The sequence below is a fragment of the Dicentrarchus labrax genome, unplaced genomic scaffold (genome assembly GCF_905237075.1).
Source record: "Dicentrarchus labrax unplaced genomic scaffold, dlabrax2021, whole genome shotgun sequence".
Lineage (NCBI taxonomy): Eukaryota > Metazoa > Chordata > Actinopteri > Moronidae > Dicentrarchus > Dicentrarchus labrax.
This window is the reverse complement of record NW_026136723.1, coordinates 14773621-14787686: the sequence shown is the minus strand read 5'-3', so window position 1 is coordinate 14787686 and position 14066 is coordinate 14773621. Positions and strand designations below refer to the sequence as shown.

The 14066-nt window shown below is 39.9% G+C and overlaps 1 protein-coding gene across 1 annotated transcript in view; it reads left to right on the top strand.

Annotated features, from left to right (window-relative positions):
* Nucleotides 1-14066, top strand: part of gabbr2 (gamma-aminobutyric acid (GABA) B receptor, 2) — a 174241-nt gene that overhangs the window by 76856 nt on the left and 83319 nt on the right. The window contains exon 3 of the mRNA XM_051390179.1: nt 12206-12376. Coding sequence (XP_051246139.1) covers nt 12206-12376 — 171 coding nt within the window. The remainder of the gene's footprint in view (nt 1-12205; nt 12377-14066) is intronic.

Here is a 14066-nt window from a genome sequence, read left to right as displayed (position 1 = left end):
GATGTCTGCCAACTTAAAAGATAGTAATTTGCAAATGCTGGCTGTCTCCAGTGAAATGTTTGCCCACTCACAACATGAATCGACTGTGTGTGGGCTTCCCCTGCACTGCCCATACATAACCTATTATAGAATTAATATTACACAGTGCGATTTGTTAAATATTTTAATACTAAGACTTTTTCATTAAGCAATTTACACAGCTTTTTATTTTCTCAGGCTAGAAGATGAAACGTTGTGTTAAAGCAGGGGCATACGGTAGGTGTGCGGACACGATAATCTGTGTGGTTGTGCATGTGTACACACTTACACTCATTATTTGTGTACCACCACGTCCGAGGAACACGATATGGGGAATGGAATACAAAAACCTACTGCATGTAAAAGATAGTAGGAAGGGAAAGGAAAGAAATGATGAGGCCAGGATAAGTGCTTCCTACAAAAATGTCAATCATTATAAGGGGCTTTATTTTGGACTAAAAATGCTTTACGCTACACTTACGGCATGTGCGTGAGGTCTTCTAGTGGAGTGATTTTCAGGCAAACGTGGGCGGCCTACCTTACCCCAAATCATTTAGCTATGAAAACACACACCACCCATGGCAACCATTAAAAGTGGACGTAAAAAGTTTATATTTTCCTCACCGACAGAAAGCAGCTTGACTTTATGTCAGTAATTGTGGATTTAAAAATGTAGATACTGGGGGGAAAAACAGTGTGTCGAAATGTCCATTATAGCTAGGAACTGTGGCATTGTTATGCTACATAGAGGTTGCAGGGAGGAATTTGTGTCCTGCATCCCAAGTACTGTTAGGTTTAGGCTGCTAAATTGGTAGGTAGAGTTTACTATTTCTTTGCAAGGAAGAGGAACTTCTTCACAGGTTGCATGGCAACCTCAGTGTGACTCCAGAAAGTTACTGTGCTTGGCCAAGAAAGTGTCCAGCACATAACCCCCCACATTAATCCACATTGTGTAAATTGTACTCTTTGGTTCTTTACACAGAAAACAAATGAAGTATAACATGTTTATTAGTGAGCTTTAGCTAGGCCGCTGGCACTGACTTCATACTTAGCATACAGACTTTGTGGGTGGCATCAATCTTCTCATCTAACTCTCAGCAAGAAAGCGAGTATGTGTATTACCCAAGAGGCTGACCTATTCCTATTTCTGTTGCTATTTCTGAAACTAAAACTGTTTTTAACTTTGGCATAAAAAAGTCTGTTCATGTAGGATCCCATCGCTCCTACTCAAAAGCTGATTAAGTAAGTAAGTTTCAGGGTCTTTAAAGCTGACCACAGCTGCAATTCAACATGAAGAAGAAACCGTTTTACAGCCAGTCTGTAGCCAGAAATCAAAACATTTTGGCTGGAGTTTCACTTTAATTGCAAATATGAGAACATCGACATTTTTTGCAGTGTGTTCACTACAACCTGGCCAAGTAAGCAGAGAAAAATACTAGCTCATGCAATGTAATCCCCTGCCTCCCTGAAGGAATCAGTGTGTAGAGCGATGGATAGAGAGGAAAGGGAAGGAAGGAGGGAGGGAGGGAGGGGAGAAAAGAACAATAATGGTCTCTACAGTTCAGCATCTGCTCATTAATCATTCATAGACAGCCAAGTGGCAGCAGCAGGGAGCACAGTGAGATTTCAGGTTACGGTATCAAATCTCAATTTATAAATAGAATAGTTATGGAGCTAGGCTGCAGAATATCATCCCTCATAGCCCCCACCTCCCACCTCCCCCTGGGTATTCACTGATTTTTCTGTGTCTAAGGTTTGGCTAGCACGCAGTGAAACAGTGTACCCTTATGAATAAGACCCAAAGAGTGCCCAGTCACATACAGTGTACAATATTTATGAAATTATGTCATGCATCCTTCTCATAAACGTGCTCTGGCAACAAACTCAAGCTGCAGCTCAAGTGGGCGTCGCATCCTCGCCTCTCACTTCACATCCGATCCTGTCAATATCTGCTGTATACTCCACCACACTTGGATCGATGAAAAAATGTTTTCCCCCGATCCTGTTGGTGATAGCGATGCTTCACTGCCACTCATCTCCATCGTTCAAGGACAGCGTGGCGATAGATGGCCATATGAAGAATGGCCGAGTCCTATAAGCCTTGTGTCATCGCTGAGGTGCTGAGGTGATGAGAGGGGAGGTGTCCCATTTTTCCTGCTTCTCACTCCCAGAGACATGGCGGTGACAAGTGACACATTCTATTGAATAATGGTCCATGAAACTGCCACATCTAACATCCCAAACATATACCATACTGTACAACAAATAGGCCCTTATGCATTATTTGGTCATGTAAGACGGGGCAGGAGAGGGTGGTTCATGTGTCTCATTTGATTTACAGCTTTAGTTAATGACTTAATAGCCATTGAAATCAATAATATTTACATGCAGACATGCACCGTTATGAGTTCATCTTTACCTTTAACATCAGAACATTTAATGGCTGTATCGAGCTTAGCATATATAAGCACAGCTGTTTTACACATTTGTCCGTGCCAGGCAAGCCAAGCACTGAGATCACCCATGACCTTAGAAAAGAGTCCACAAGCTTACTCCACTATGAATCCTGTGCCAATGATGTAGCTTTAAGTGATCAGCTTGAGGGGAGAGCCTAAGCATCTTAATCTGAGCTTAAACTCCTTAACACAGCATTAACAAGTGATATGAGCAACCATCAGCCCATCAATAATTAACTGGAGCCTTAACCCTTAACTTTGGGCCTTTTATATCTTGAATTCTGTATTATTCTGATAACAGCTGGCTTGATAGGTGACTTTAGAAAAAGGTTTTAGGGTGGTTTAATGTTTTTGAGATGACAGATTTGAATAGAACATGTTACCCAGTCCTCACTCTTTTTTGCTGTCTTCTAATTCTCACTCTTCTTTGCCATCTTCTCAGCCCCTTCCTCACTTTCTCTTTGCACATCTTGTTCTTCGCTACTTGTCACTCTTGTCTACGATGTGTGGACCAAACTGAACAAGGTGGACCTCAGAAGAGGAGGCGTTGCGTGTGTGGGTGAGATGTCCGTGCATGCTGGATGAAATACCTGCAGCGAGTAAATGAAAGCCTCTGCCTCGCACAGCAGCAATTCAAGCAGCAGCGCGTATATGATTGAATGCTCGTGCAGGGCAATCCAAACACTGAACACAGCACAGGAAAGGTTGAATGCTTGTACATCACAGGTTTAGTGGCAATGTGCATGTGCAATCAAGTGCTTAGACAAGGCCAGACCGAACATCAAACCTTGTGCAGCAAGTTTAAATGCGTGTTAGGATGCAGGTGACCAGATGTGGGCGTGCAAATGATTCGCTATTGCGGCACCAATCCTGATATCAAATGTAAAAGTAATGCATCATTTTAATCACATTAGACCTGTCATCAGACCCTGTGAGGCTCTTTCTTTTATTATTTAGTCTGACATTTTTCCAGAAAGGTGTTTTGTACTTAGCAATGTCAGACTGGGCAAAGGCAGATACAGATACGAGGAAGGAAAGGCGTAACTGCTGAGAATGAGTCTGAGAGAACAGACCATGAAAAACCAGGTCTAAACGATTGACCTGAGATAAGAGCGATGTAGTGCAGTGTTGTGCAAGGCCAGCAAGCATAAACAGAGTCTGTGTGCATGGGTGGGGTGTGTACATGTTGGCATTAGCTATAACATGATTGACAGGTTAGAGCAGGGGCTGAAGCAGGCCATAAGCTATTTGAGAGGAGGCGACTGCCACATCAGTCACCTGTCTAGAGGCCAGTTAGTGGGCATAGCATGTGATGATGTGCAGTGTCGGAGTCAAATGAAGAGGGCTTCCAGAGTTTGAATATAAGGTTTATTGTTTCTACCACATGTGAATTCTTCCATTGGACATTTTGTGAAAACAAAACTAGGAAGTCAATCCTCTCTACTATTATAGTGATACAAGTATGAAACCCCAGTAACAATAAAAAAAAATATATCATTCATATATACTTTAAAAGCCTTGAAAAAAATTAATAACTGTTTTGAGAAGCTTATCATGAAATGTTGAGTACAGAAGTGTTGTTGTAGAAAAGAGTATACACATGATTCCACAGCATTAATTAAGCAACAACTTCAGTACATGGCTTTCTAACTAAAGTCAAAAGTGGAGGAAGACAATATGTGTTATTTCCTTTAACATTAGTTTGCATATTAAACTCACTCCTTTATTGTGAAATCACTTATGCGAGTATTAAATATTTTCATGTCATCAATTTAACTATTTTATTTCCAAATATCAGTAAATGTTTTATCTCAGAGGTAACAGGAAGATTTTTACCTTATTCCCATCAGTAGTATTAATACAACACAAGATTGTAATTCTCATCATGCTCTGTGTTTCTCTGCTTAATTCCTTCTGAAGAAGGCATGCCAACATGGATCGCTATAATGGGGGTCAAATAATAAATTATTATTCTGGATTCCTCTCATGTCTGCATGTACTCATTTTGTCTGTTTACCAGCACCACTGCTATCTGCCTCCACTTCCTGTCCTCCAGCTTCATGTGTGGAAGCCCAGCACATAAAGCACACACACGTGGCTAATGCATCTCATCTCAAATAGCTCCCGGCTATTTGGAAAAATGAAAAACCAATATCTATATAATAATAAAGAAGACTGTGACGCCTACCTTCAAATGTGTGCAGGTTTATGTGTGCATGTCCAGGGTATAACTGACCAATAAAAGCTGGGGCCATTCCATTAATGGTTAGACATCAGCTACATGCCGCAGTCAAAACCTTAATTCATGTGTATAGAGCTGTTGTACATACTGGTACCAGAGTGAATGAACACTCACACAGGCGTGGTCCAGCCCATGTAGGAAGCTGTAATGCCTCCATCCTACTCACATAGTGTGGACCTGAAGCCACTTTGTTGTCTGTGTGCTATTAGTACATCTGATCTCTCTCCTAGTAGTCAATCCATGTAGCAATATGTTCTCCATCACTCTCACACCGCAGAACTAAATTGCAGTAGAGTCGAGCGGATTCACTCCTCTCCATTTAACCCCCGACTTTAAAATGAGATGACTTCAATGCACTTGCCTCGCATCCCTTTCCACAATTGGAGACAATGGTTTGCGTTTTCCAACAACACATGCTTGTCTAAGCCATATTACGGTTTGGTAGAATATGTAGTTATGCAGACATTCTGTATGTGTCTGCTTATACTCGTGCAGCCCACACACATCAACTTCACTGTGCAGTATAAGATCAATAATCAGACGCACACATAGCACTTCATGACTCATGGCTCATAAATTTCATCTTTCTTCTCTTGTTCAGATTGCCTGTTTGTCTATATCCCTCCATTGTCTCCCCATCTGACTCTTTCATTACCAGTGGGCCTCTCACTCAGTTCCTTCACCATCTACCTACAATATTCATCTCTTTCTCCCTCTTCCATTTCTGGCACTAATGAGGTCTGGATGTGGTCGGTGTGGGGTCCAAAGCTTCTCCCTTACTGCCTCCTCTCAAGCTGGGTGCCCCCACAGTGCGCCAAATGCCTCTCTTGAATATTGAATAAACCCCAGGACCACCTTCGTGCTTCCTGATCAACAGCACTACTATTACCTAGCTATTACTCTGCACGGGGTCTCAGGGCTCCATCAGAATGGATGGGCTTTGAATCTGTTCTGTTGTGGGCGAAGGTAGAAATAATAGGCACGGGTGGGTTGAGCGTTTGAAGTTGTTTGGTACTATCCCTTGAGATTATCAAACCTTTCCTTTCAGTTTTCTAACTTGCTGAAATTGCCACACAGCACCTCTCAAATGTGTGTTATTCTGGGATGCATCATCAAGGTCAGCTAATTTGACTGCATGTGTATAAAATTCTCTGTGGCCTCAGATTACCCCTCAAAAATATGGGTCCTACTGTCATTACCATTATTTAAAATTCATAGAAACCCTTTTCTTTCTCTTTTTTGGCGAATCAATAATGTAAAAATGTCCATATTCAAGTTTAGCTATAGAATCTGAGTATTTTGTCTGGTGAGTGTTGCCTTCCTCAGTGATATAATGGATTTACTCAAAGGTTTTCCACTGGACTGAACATCTCGGATGTTAGTGTAGGTCATTCGTGACCTGCTAATCTTGTCTTATTGATATCCCATTAGTGTTTTCTGCAGCACAAAATGTTCAGAAAACAACATCTAGGAATTTTTAAATTTGTATTGTATTTGTAAGGTACAGACTGTAGAGTGATTTTTAAAATGTGTTTATTTTTGGTTGTGTTGTTGAAATATTGATTATGCTTTTCCATAAAACTTATGGTCTTATTGATATTTGTACCTAGAGACTTGAAAGGGTGACAGCTTGTTTTTGAGTACTTGCTATTGGATAAGTGGTGAACTTTGGCGGAGGAACATCGATTTCCCTTAACTGGAACCATTCGAAAGAATTATTATAGAACAAATTATATTTGGCTCTTACTCCACTCTGTGTGAGGCATAAACACAATTTTTGCATGACTCTTTTGTGTAGAATACATTGGTGACGCTGTCCTATTACAAATCCACAGTTTCAGATTAGTCAGTGATGTAACACCTTTGGTATAATAAACTTGGAAGGCATGAGCAAAGCACTGTGAGTGAGCTGATATTTACCTACCATTCATTTTTTATCTAGCCTCTCCATGATAGTCACTTCATTATTCAAAGGCCAACCACACAATTAGCACCAGCAGATCCTATTGCGAGGCAGTCCCGCTAGGACCAATCAATGCTATTAGTCCCGTCAATGTGATTAGACACACTCTAGAATCTTCCTCATTTCTCCTTCAAAGTGCTTGTGCTAGGATAGGTTGTAAGGCCTGTTACCTTTAAATTATGCACCATTGATTCCCAATCCCATACCAAATCAGGCAGGTATATTGCAGAAGATATAAACAAAGACATTTTGCAGTGGATGTTGGTAATAAGGGCTTTAACAACTATATCTAGGTCTTTAGCTGCAGCTGTGTTACTACCTTTATCTCAGCCACTGACTCACAACACCTAACGTCTGCAAAGAATACTAATAACCAACTAAACAAGAAGCAGTTACAGCTTCTATAAAATGAAGCGTCCATTTACTAAGCTCATTTTTAGCCTCACTAGCCGTGTAGTTCTAGACTGATCCGGGCTGAAATATTTCTGAATGGATTACTGTGACATTTTCTACAGGCATTCTTGGTTCCCAGATGAATTCTAATGACTCTGAGGACCCCCCGACTTTAAATTTATCACCATTATGAAGTTGATGCTTGTGGGTTTGAGTGAAATGTCGCAACAGCTATTGCACTGGCTGCCATGGAATTTGGCACCGACTTTAATGTTCTCCTTAGGGATATTTGTGACCCCCTGACTTAACATCTAGCTCCAACATTAGGGCAAACTATATTTCAGACTTCAAAAACTTGATATATCGATTTGCTAAAGTCAACAAAAACAAGAAAAGCTACTGTTAGTATAAGCAGAGAAAACTAGCTAACTGAACCACAAACATTGGGCACTGAACAATCTATATAGCTAAATGAGCCTGGCATTGGCATCAACATGGTATACTATATATATAGTGAGCTTAACAAGTGAAGCACATGATTAGGCTGATCAGTCAAGGCTCATAATATCCCTGCTAGTGGGATTCTAGCTCAGCACTGGACAGCCTCAGAATAAGCACCCTGGACAACAGTTGTGACAATAGCTTAAAGCCCTACAAAGAATCAGTTGGTAATTAACTTAAGAAGTTCAAAATGCAAACCACTTACTCCAGCTGAGTGTCATGGAGTCGGATTCAAACCTTATTCATTCGTGGTGTACTTGGTGAATCACCAGTAAACATCTCACATTGCTCTCTAACTCTCTCTGTACCTCTTATTTTATATACTGTGCCCCTCTCTCCTTTTTTGTCCATGCATAAACACAAAACTAGTTTGATTGTGACTTGAATAAGCTCAAAAGTGAGGCAGCAAAGCTTTTGTACTCACTTCAAATAGAATGTGATAAGAAACCGTGTGTACAGAATGTCTGAATATATCGCCACTGCGATGGTATCAGTAATTCACCTCAAGTCTTCACAAAAACCTAATGTCTCAGTGGGGCCAGACAGAACCTCAGTCGTATTACCAAGAGCCTCAGTGACCTTGTGGTGAGATGAGAGGGAAAAGCAGCCCGGAGCCCACTGCCACAGCTTTAATTACTATTGGCAAAGGAAGGCTGCTGTAGTTTGTGTGTATCAGAGAGATCTGTGGTTAGAGAGTGTGTGAATGCATGTGCCTTAACCTGTGCGTGATCTGTGTGTACGTACACACTGCATGTGTAGATCTGACACTGGTGTAGCGCTCTCCAGCAAAGACCATCCTATTTGGGCTGGCCCTCTTTAAAACGCTCTTACATAAGCCACTACTCTCAGATGTGTGATATCATGGAACTATTTTTGGCTTTTCCTCTGAAAAAGGCTGTTCAGAGTTAGATAAAGACCAGCCTATTCTTTAAATAATACATTGGAGCTCCCTCTCATCTCAGCTGTCTTAATACACTGTCCTGACAAAATTGTGCTATAGCTGACTTGGATTGGCCTGTAGACTTTGGCTTGTTTGAGAAAATCATGCACTATCTTGGTAAACTTTAGCCCTTCACATCAGCTGACCTGGATTCAGTGGCCATATTTTTGCCACTGTCCTATATTTTGCTCTGATATAAAGCAGATGGAAAAAACTTGCCTGTTGTCACGATTGTACATTAAAACTCCAATATAATGCTTTCCATGGTCCATTTTAATTCACAGCAGCCCTGTGCTCTGGCCTCTCTAATGTAATGCATGTGTGTGGGGGACTGTATATATGTAAATAGAAGCAATATGCGAAAAAACTAATTTCAATTACCTTGTGTACATTAACAATAAAGTAATCATCTTCTATATGCCAAGGTCTTTATTCACACACATCTGATGTCCTTATATTCCATAAACCTGAAGGGTTACTGCATGACTGAGTTTTACCTGCGAGAATAAAGAAATGAAAAATTGATTGCTTATAGTGCCTTGATATTTTTTTATTGGATTTTTCAGTATGTGAACAATATTAGTTCTCTATTTCTGTTTCTCTCTGACACTCTCATACACATTTATGTTACAAAAAATCCTGATACAACAATGTTGGGTGAATTGAATTTGACAAGGTAATCATTCATTGTTGATGTTTTATGTTTTTTAAAGCTTTATCATTGACCTGTTTGCATTTTCTGATGACCCAAATTTACATTTATGACATTTTCCTTTCAAAAGAAAACGAAATGGATAACCAGCACTGTAGCACCCCAAGACCCGATAAAGTTTTAAATTCAGCTTGTGTGTTTTTTGGTCAATATTTTCTTTTTCTGTAGTTCTTCTTGTATTCTAACACATGAAACAGCACAACTCAGGCGAAGCTAAAACACCTAAATGGGGAAAGGAATAAGGTTGTGGAGGTTCTTCTAGCCACAAAGTTTTCTCCCAGTGCACTCATGAAAGGACTGGTGCAATCAATTTGGTTTGAGAAGATCACTAGCTTTTATTAGAGATCCATAGAAGCATCTCCCAGTGTGGGTGTAGCAAACAGCCTTAGCTAAACGGAGATTAAGGCAATGCTGGAAAGACCCGTTGAAGCCCTCTAAGACTGGTGGGTGATTTTGGATTTAGCAGTGGTAGCAAGATAAAGGCCTTTCTTCCTGCTTAATTGATGGCTGTAATCCATGTGTTGTTTTAAGAGTACGTCTGGCTGATGTGTGAACACAAACCCCTGTGGGTCTGTGCAGAAAGTAGTGATTTAGTGGGCCAAACTGAGGGTTTCCCACTGGTTGGGTGAAGACTTGTAGAACTGGGATCCACTAAAATGGCTCGGTTGATAATATAGAGGTCGATGAGGATGTAAAAAAAAGACAGGCCTGCCATTTGGGTCCATTTTTCTTCTAATATAGCATATAATATAAGCTCTATATGAAGGACAATAGTCTGAAAGGAAATATTCATGTCATTCATACCGATTCCTTGATAATCTTTAATGTTCCCTATATTTAAGAAGTCAAACATCTATTTTGATGTTCCTGTATTTCTGCCCAATACAGTCAGGTCAAGCTAAACTGTACTATCAGAGCTGCCATGCTGCAGCATATGGTACCTTTCTGGGACTGCCAGTCTTGACATCTATAATTTTTTTTTTTTTAATGCCCTCTTTAAGTTCTCACATTTCTATCAAAAATGTCAAAAGTCCCTTTTTAACCTACAATATATTTTCAGTGGTAATCAGATTTCAATGAGTGTACAATTATACAAGCAGTATACTGTGATGAATGAGTAGTGAAGATGTCTCAAAGTGGATAGAGGCTTAATGAGAAGATCACAGCCATCCCCAAAGTTAGGAGGTGCTTGAACTCCTCAACACTTTAGCACACTTTTAGGAAATCTACTGGTGTACCTCTTGGTCTCAGTCAGAATTATAATATCCTTGTGTTGATCGCTATCATGAATCACAAGTTCTGCTTAATCTCTACAAAGTATGTAATTAACCCTGCACTGATTCATATCGCTCATTATATTACAAAGATAGGACATGGAAAAAAAAGAGCACGGTGCCTTGTTATTTTAGCTCAGCTGCTAGTGCCTAAATATTCTGAACCAGTTTCAGACCCCTGCTCTGAAAGTGTATGTCTTTGGTGTTTGTTAAAGATGTCTGTACAATATCTCAGACCTTTTCTGACATACTTTACTTTAAATGAACCGTGCTGTTTTTATGGTGTATTAGTTACAGTTCTACAAATACAAATCTATGATGCTTCCAATAACAATCATTTATGAAGCCGTTCAAACTGGAAATAAAAATCAAACAATAAAGTGGTAGATCTTTGTCTATTCTACACATGCTGGTTGTTACATTGTATGGACAATTTGTAATCTTAAAAATTAATTACAGCCATTTTTGCCCCTGGAGAAAATTAGTGAGCCATTGTTGAAAATACGAGTAGTAGAGAGAGAGAGAGAGGGGGGGAAACTTGATTAGCATGGAAATGACAAATGAAAGGTGAGAAGGGTGTAAATGAGGACAATTGTGACTATGAGTGGTGATAGTGTCTGTGTGTGTAGGTGTGTGTGTGTGTCATAGAGAGTGGGAGGGTGTTATACTTAATGTATTTTGAGTGGTAAATGTAGATTGGAACAGTTTTTAGCCTCAAACATAGTATAACACCAGTGGAATACATATTTTTAACATTCTCATCATGTTTCATGAGCATGTTTGCACTATATTAATTGCTCAATAAATCTTAACTACTTCCACCAGACCAGTATCAGCCTAAGCTACACTCTCCAACTTTTCCGACTCTATTACATTCAGCGAAGGTTTATGCTTGCTGTATCAAATGTAGTTCATTAGGGTGCTAATGCTCTGGAAAAATACTTTAAAAGTTTGCTTTTCAAAGTTTGTTACCTTTTTGAACATGAGTTGAGTTACAGGAGATGAGATTCAAATGTGCTTAGGTTGCAGCAGTTGAACTGAATAATATGTCTGTGTAAAAAGGCAATTAGTGTTTGAGGTTATTCTTACGTGTGTATGTGTGGAACCTGATTCAAACTGCTTGCATGTGAAGACCGGAAATGTTTTTAACTTGCAAACCCAGAGATTAATCATATTGCTAAATTGCTTTTCCTTCGCCATCAAAACATACGCAAACACACAAACAGGGACTTGCACACCTATACAGTACATACTCCAAGACACACACACACACAGTCACAGTCACAGTATGAAGCCAGTATGAAAGGTCATGCATACAGGGGTCATCAATATCCACCTAATATTTACAGATCTATTTACAGTTACACTTTGAAGGGGCTATATCGCTGACATTTCAAGTAATTTGAAAGAGTTAATTTGTTCACACCTTTTGACTATGAATATGAGTGTGTGTGCACGTTCGTCATGGAGCACTGCCATGGTTTCATCCCCTGAAATGACAAGAGGCCACTGACCAAAGCAAGGTCAGACCTGAGATCAGTCATCCGGTGCATTAGGTACAGTGACACAGTACTTAACTGTGCTACTGTACCAACAGTTCAAGTGACACCAGCAATAATCTGACAGTTTGTTGCCAGGATTATTTATGACCGTGGTATCAGTCAGACTCAAAGTTTATTGTATTGTTCTCTCTTTTGTCGTTCCAGCTCTCCTTTGCAGCAACAACTCCGGTTCTGGCGGACAAGAAAAAGTACCCCAACTTCTTCCGCACCGTCCCGTCAGACAACGCTGTGAACCCAGCAGTAGTGAAGTTCCTCAACTACTACAACTGGAGCCGTGTTGGGACCCTCACACAAGATGTTCAGAGGTTCTCAGAGGTCAGTATTCCCTGTTCATTCTTTAAAGATGCTACATTTGATACGTGAACTTCAGCAAAAGAAACCTGAGGTTGTAAAGTGAGATGCTTAAGAGAGCACACACAGGGCACCACTTTTGTTGTATTCTGAAGTATAGAAGGTATGTTCATCAGAAGGCACTCCAACCTCACTTCTTCATTATAGTTCCACGGTTTCACTTTCTTTCTGTCTTTATTGTACATAAATACTCGGTTCATAAAACTTATACAACTCTAAAAAGTAGATCAAATACATAAATAATAATCCAGTGGACTGACAACCTTTTTATGTTAGTGTAGTTTTCTTCATTCCAGTCGTGCCAACCTTATGCCTCCGAGCTTAATGGAACAAACTTTTTCCATGTTCTGAAGGTGAAGGTTAACATCTCACTATTTTAAAACACTGAATATATGCTCAGTCAGGAGGATGTTTATCTTGTCATAGACAGATACTGATACAGAGACGGGGAGTTGTGTCAGTACAGAACAATGATTGACATTTATTTTACGATTATAATTCAGACGATGCCAACATGATTTAAGTGGGTGGCAGTCAATTAATTTCAACCTATTCTCTAATAGTTGACTGAGTTAATATTTTTCCACCCACATTCAACTGCATGGATGGCTTCTCCATGAGAAGAAATGTGAAGATTAACATTTTTGAGAGTAAAACTAGAGCTTAATCCTACCATTTACACTATGTTTCATGTCTTTAGCAATGAATAAAAAATATTTTCTGTCTGTAAATATAGAAGGAATAGTGTTTCCACCCACCTTTGGACCACAAAAAGCAGATGAGAGTGCAACTTTTGTTGTTTACATATATGGTTTTACTAGATTATTTATTTACCAATTTACTGAGTGTAGTTTAATGTCCCTGTACTATTCGATTGTCAGAAAGCACCACTCAGCCTTCTGTAGGCTCGGCAAGTCATTTGTGGAAAGATGAAGAATTGTATCTGCACTGACTCAGCACTTGTAACTAACTCTCTTATGATATTGTTGGCACTGAAACACATTTTAAATCTAGAGGACTTGTTAACAGGAGGGCACACATTTGCATTGTGTGTAGTGCTGTCCTCTATTATGCTAAGATTCTAACTAACTTGTTTACTGTAATATAAATTGGGAGATATCACAATCCATTTCAACCAATTGACTGAAACCATGAACAAAATGTATTTCAAGTTAAAATCTTGTTATACCAAACATATCCTTGTTGTGGGAGGTTTAAACATCAGCAAAATTGAATGTAGACTAAAACTCTATGGCATTATATCACATGAGCGATTCAGGAGCATTCAGTTTAAAAAGCCATGCCAGAACAGGTACTGAAAGCATGAATTTGAGAAACATATTGTGAGCTCTTGCCTCGAGGCCCTGGTTGAAAACAATCTGCTCAGCAGCTGGGGGTGGGAGGTGTATAAGAAGTCTCACTGAAAATCTCAGAGAGCCCAAATCCCTTTATCTCTACCCTCCTGAAAGCGCCAAGGGGCTTAGGACGGGAGGAAGACGGGCGGCCCGATTCAATCAACCTGCCACGGGATTGGCCTCTAATCCTGATTTACAAATATGCAAGCATCGCTTCCTTACTTCATGATTTGTACAATCCAAGTCAAGTTCAAAGCACGACTGTTTTTGGTGCATCTGGAAATCGTGGTAGCATCTAG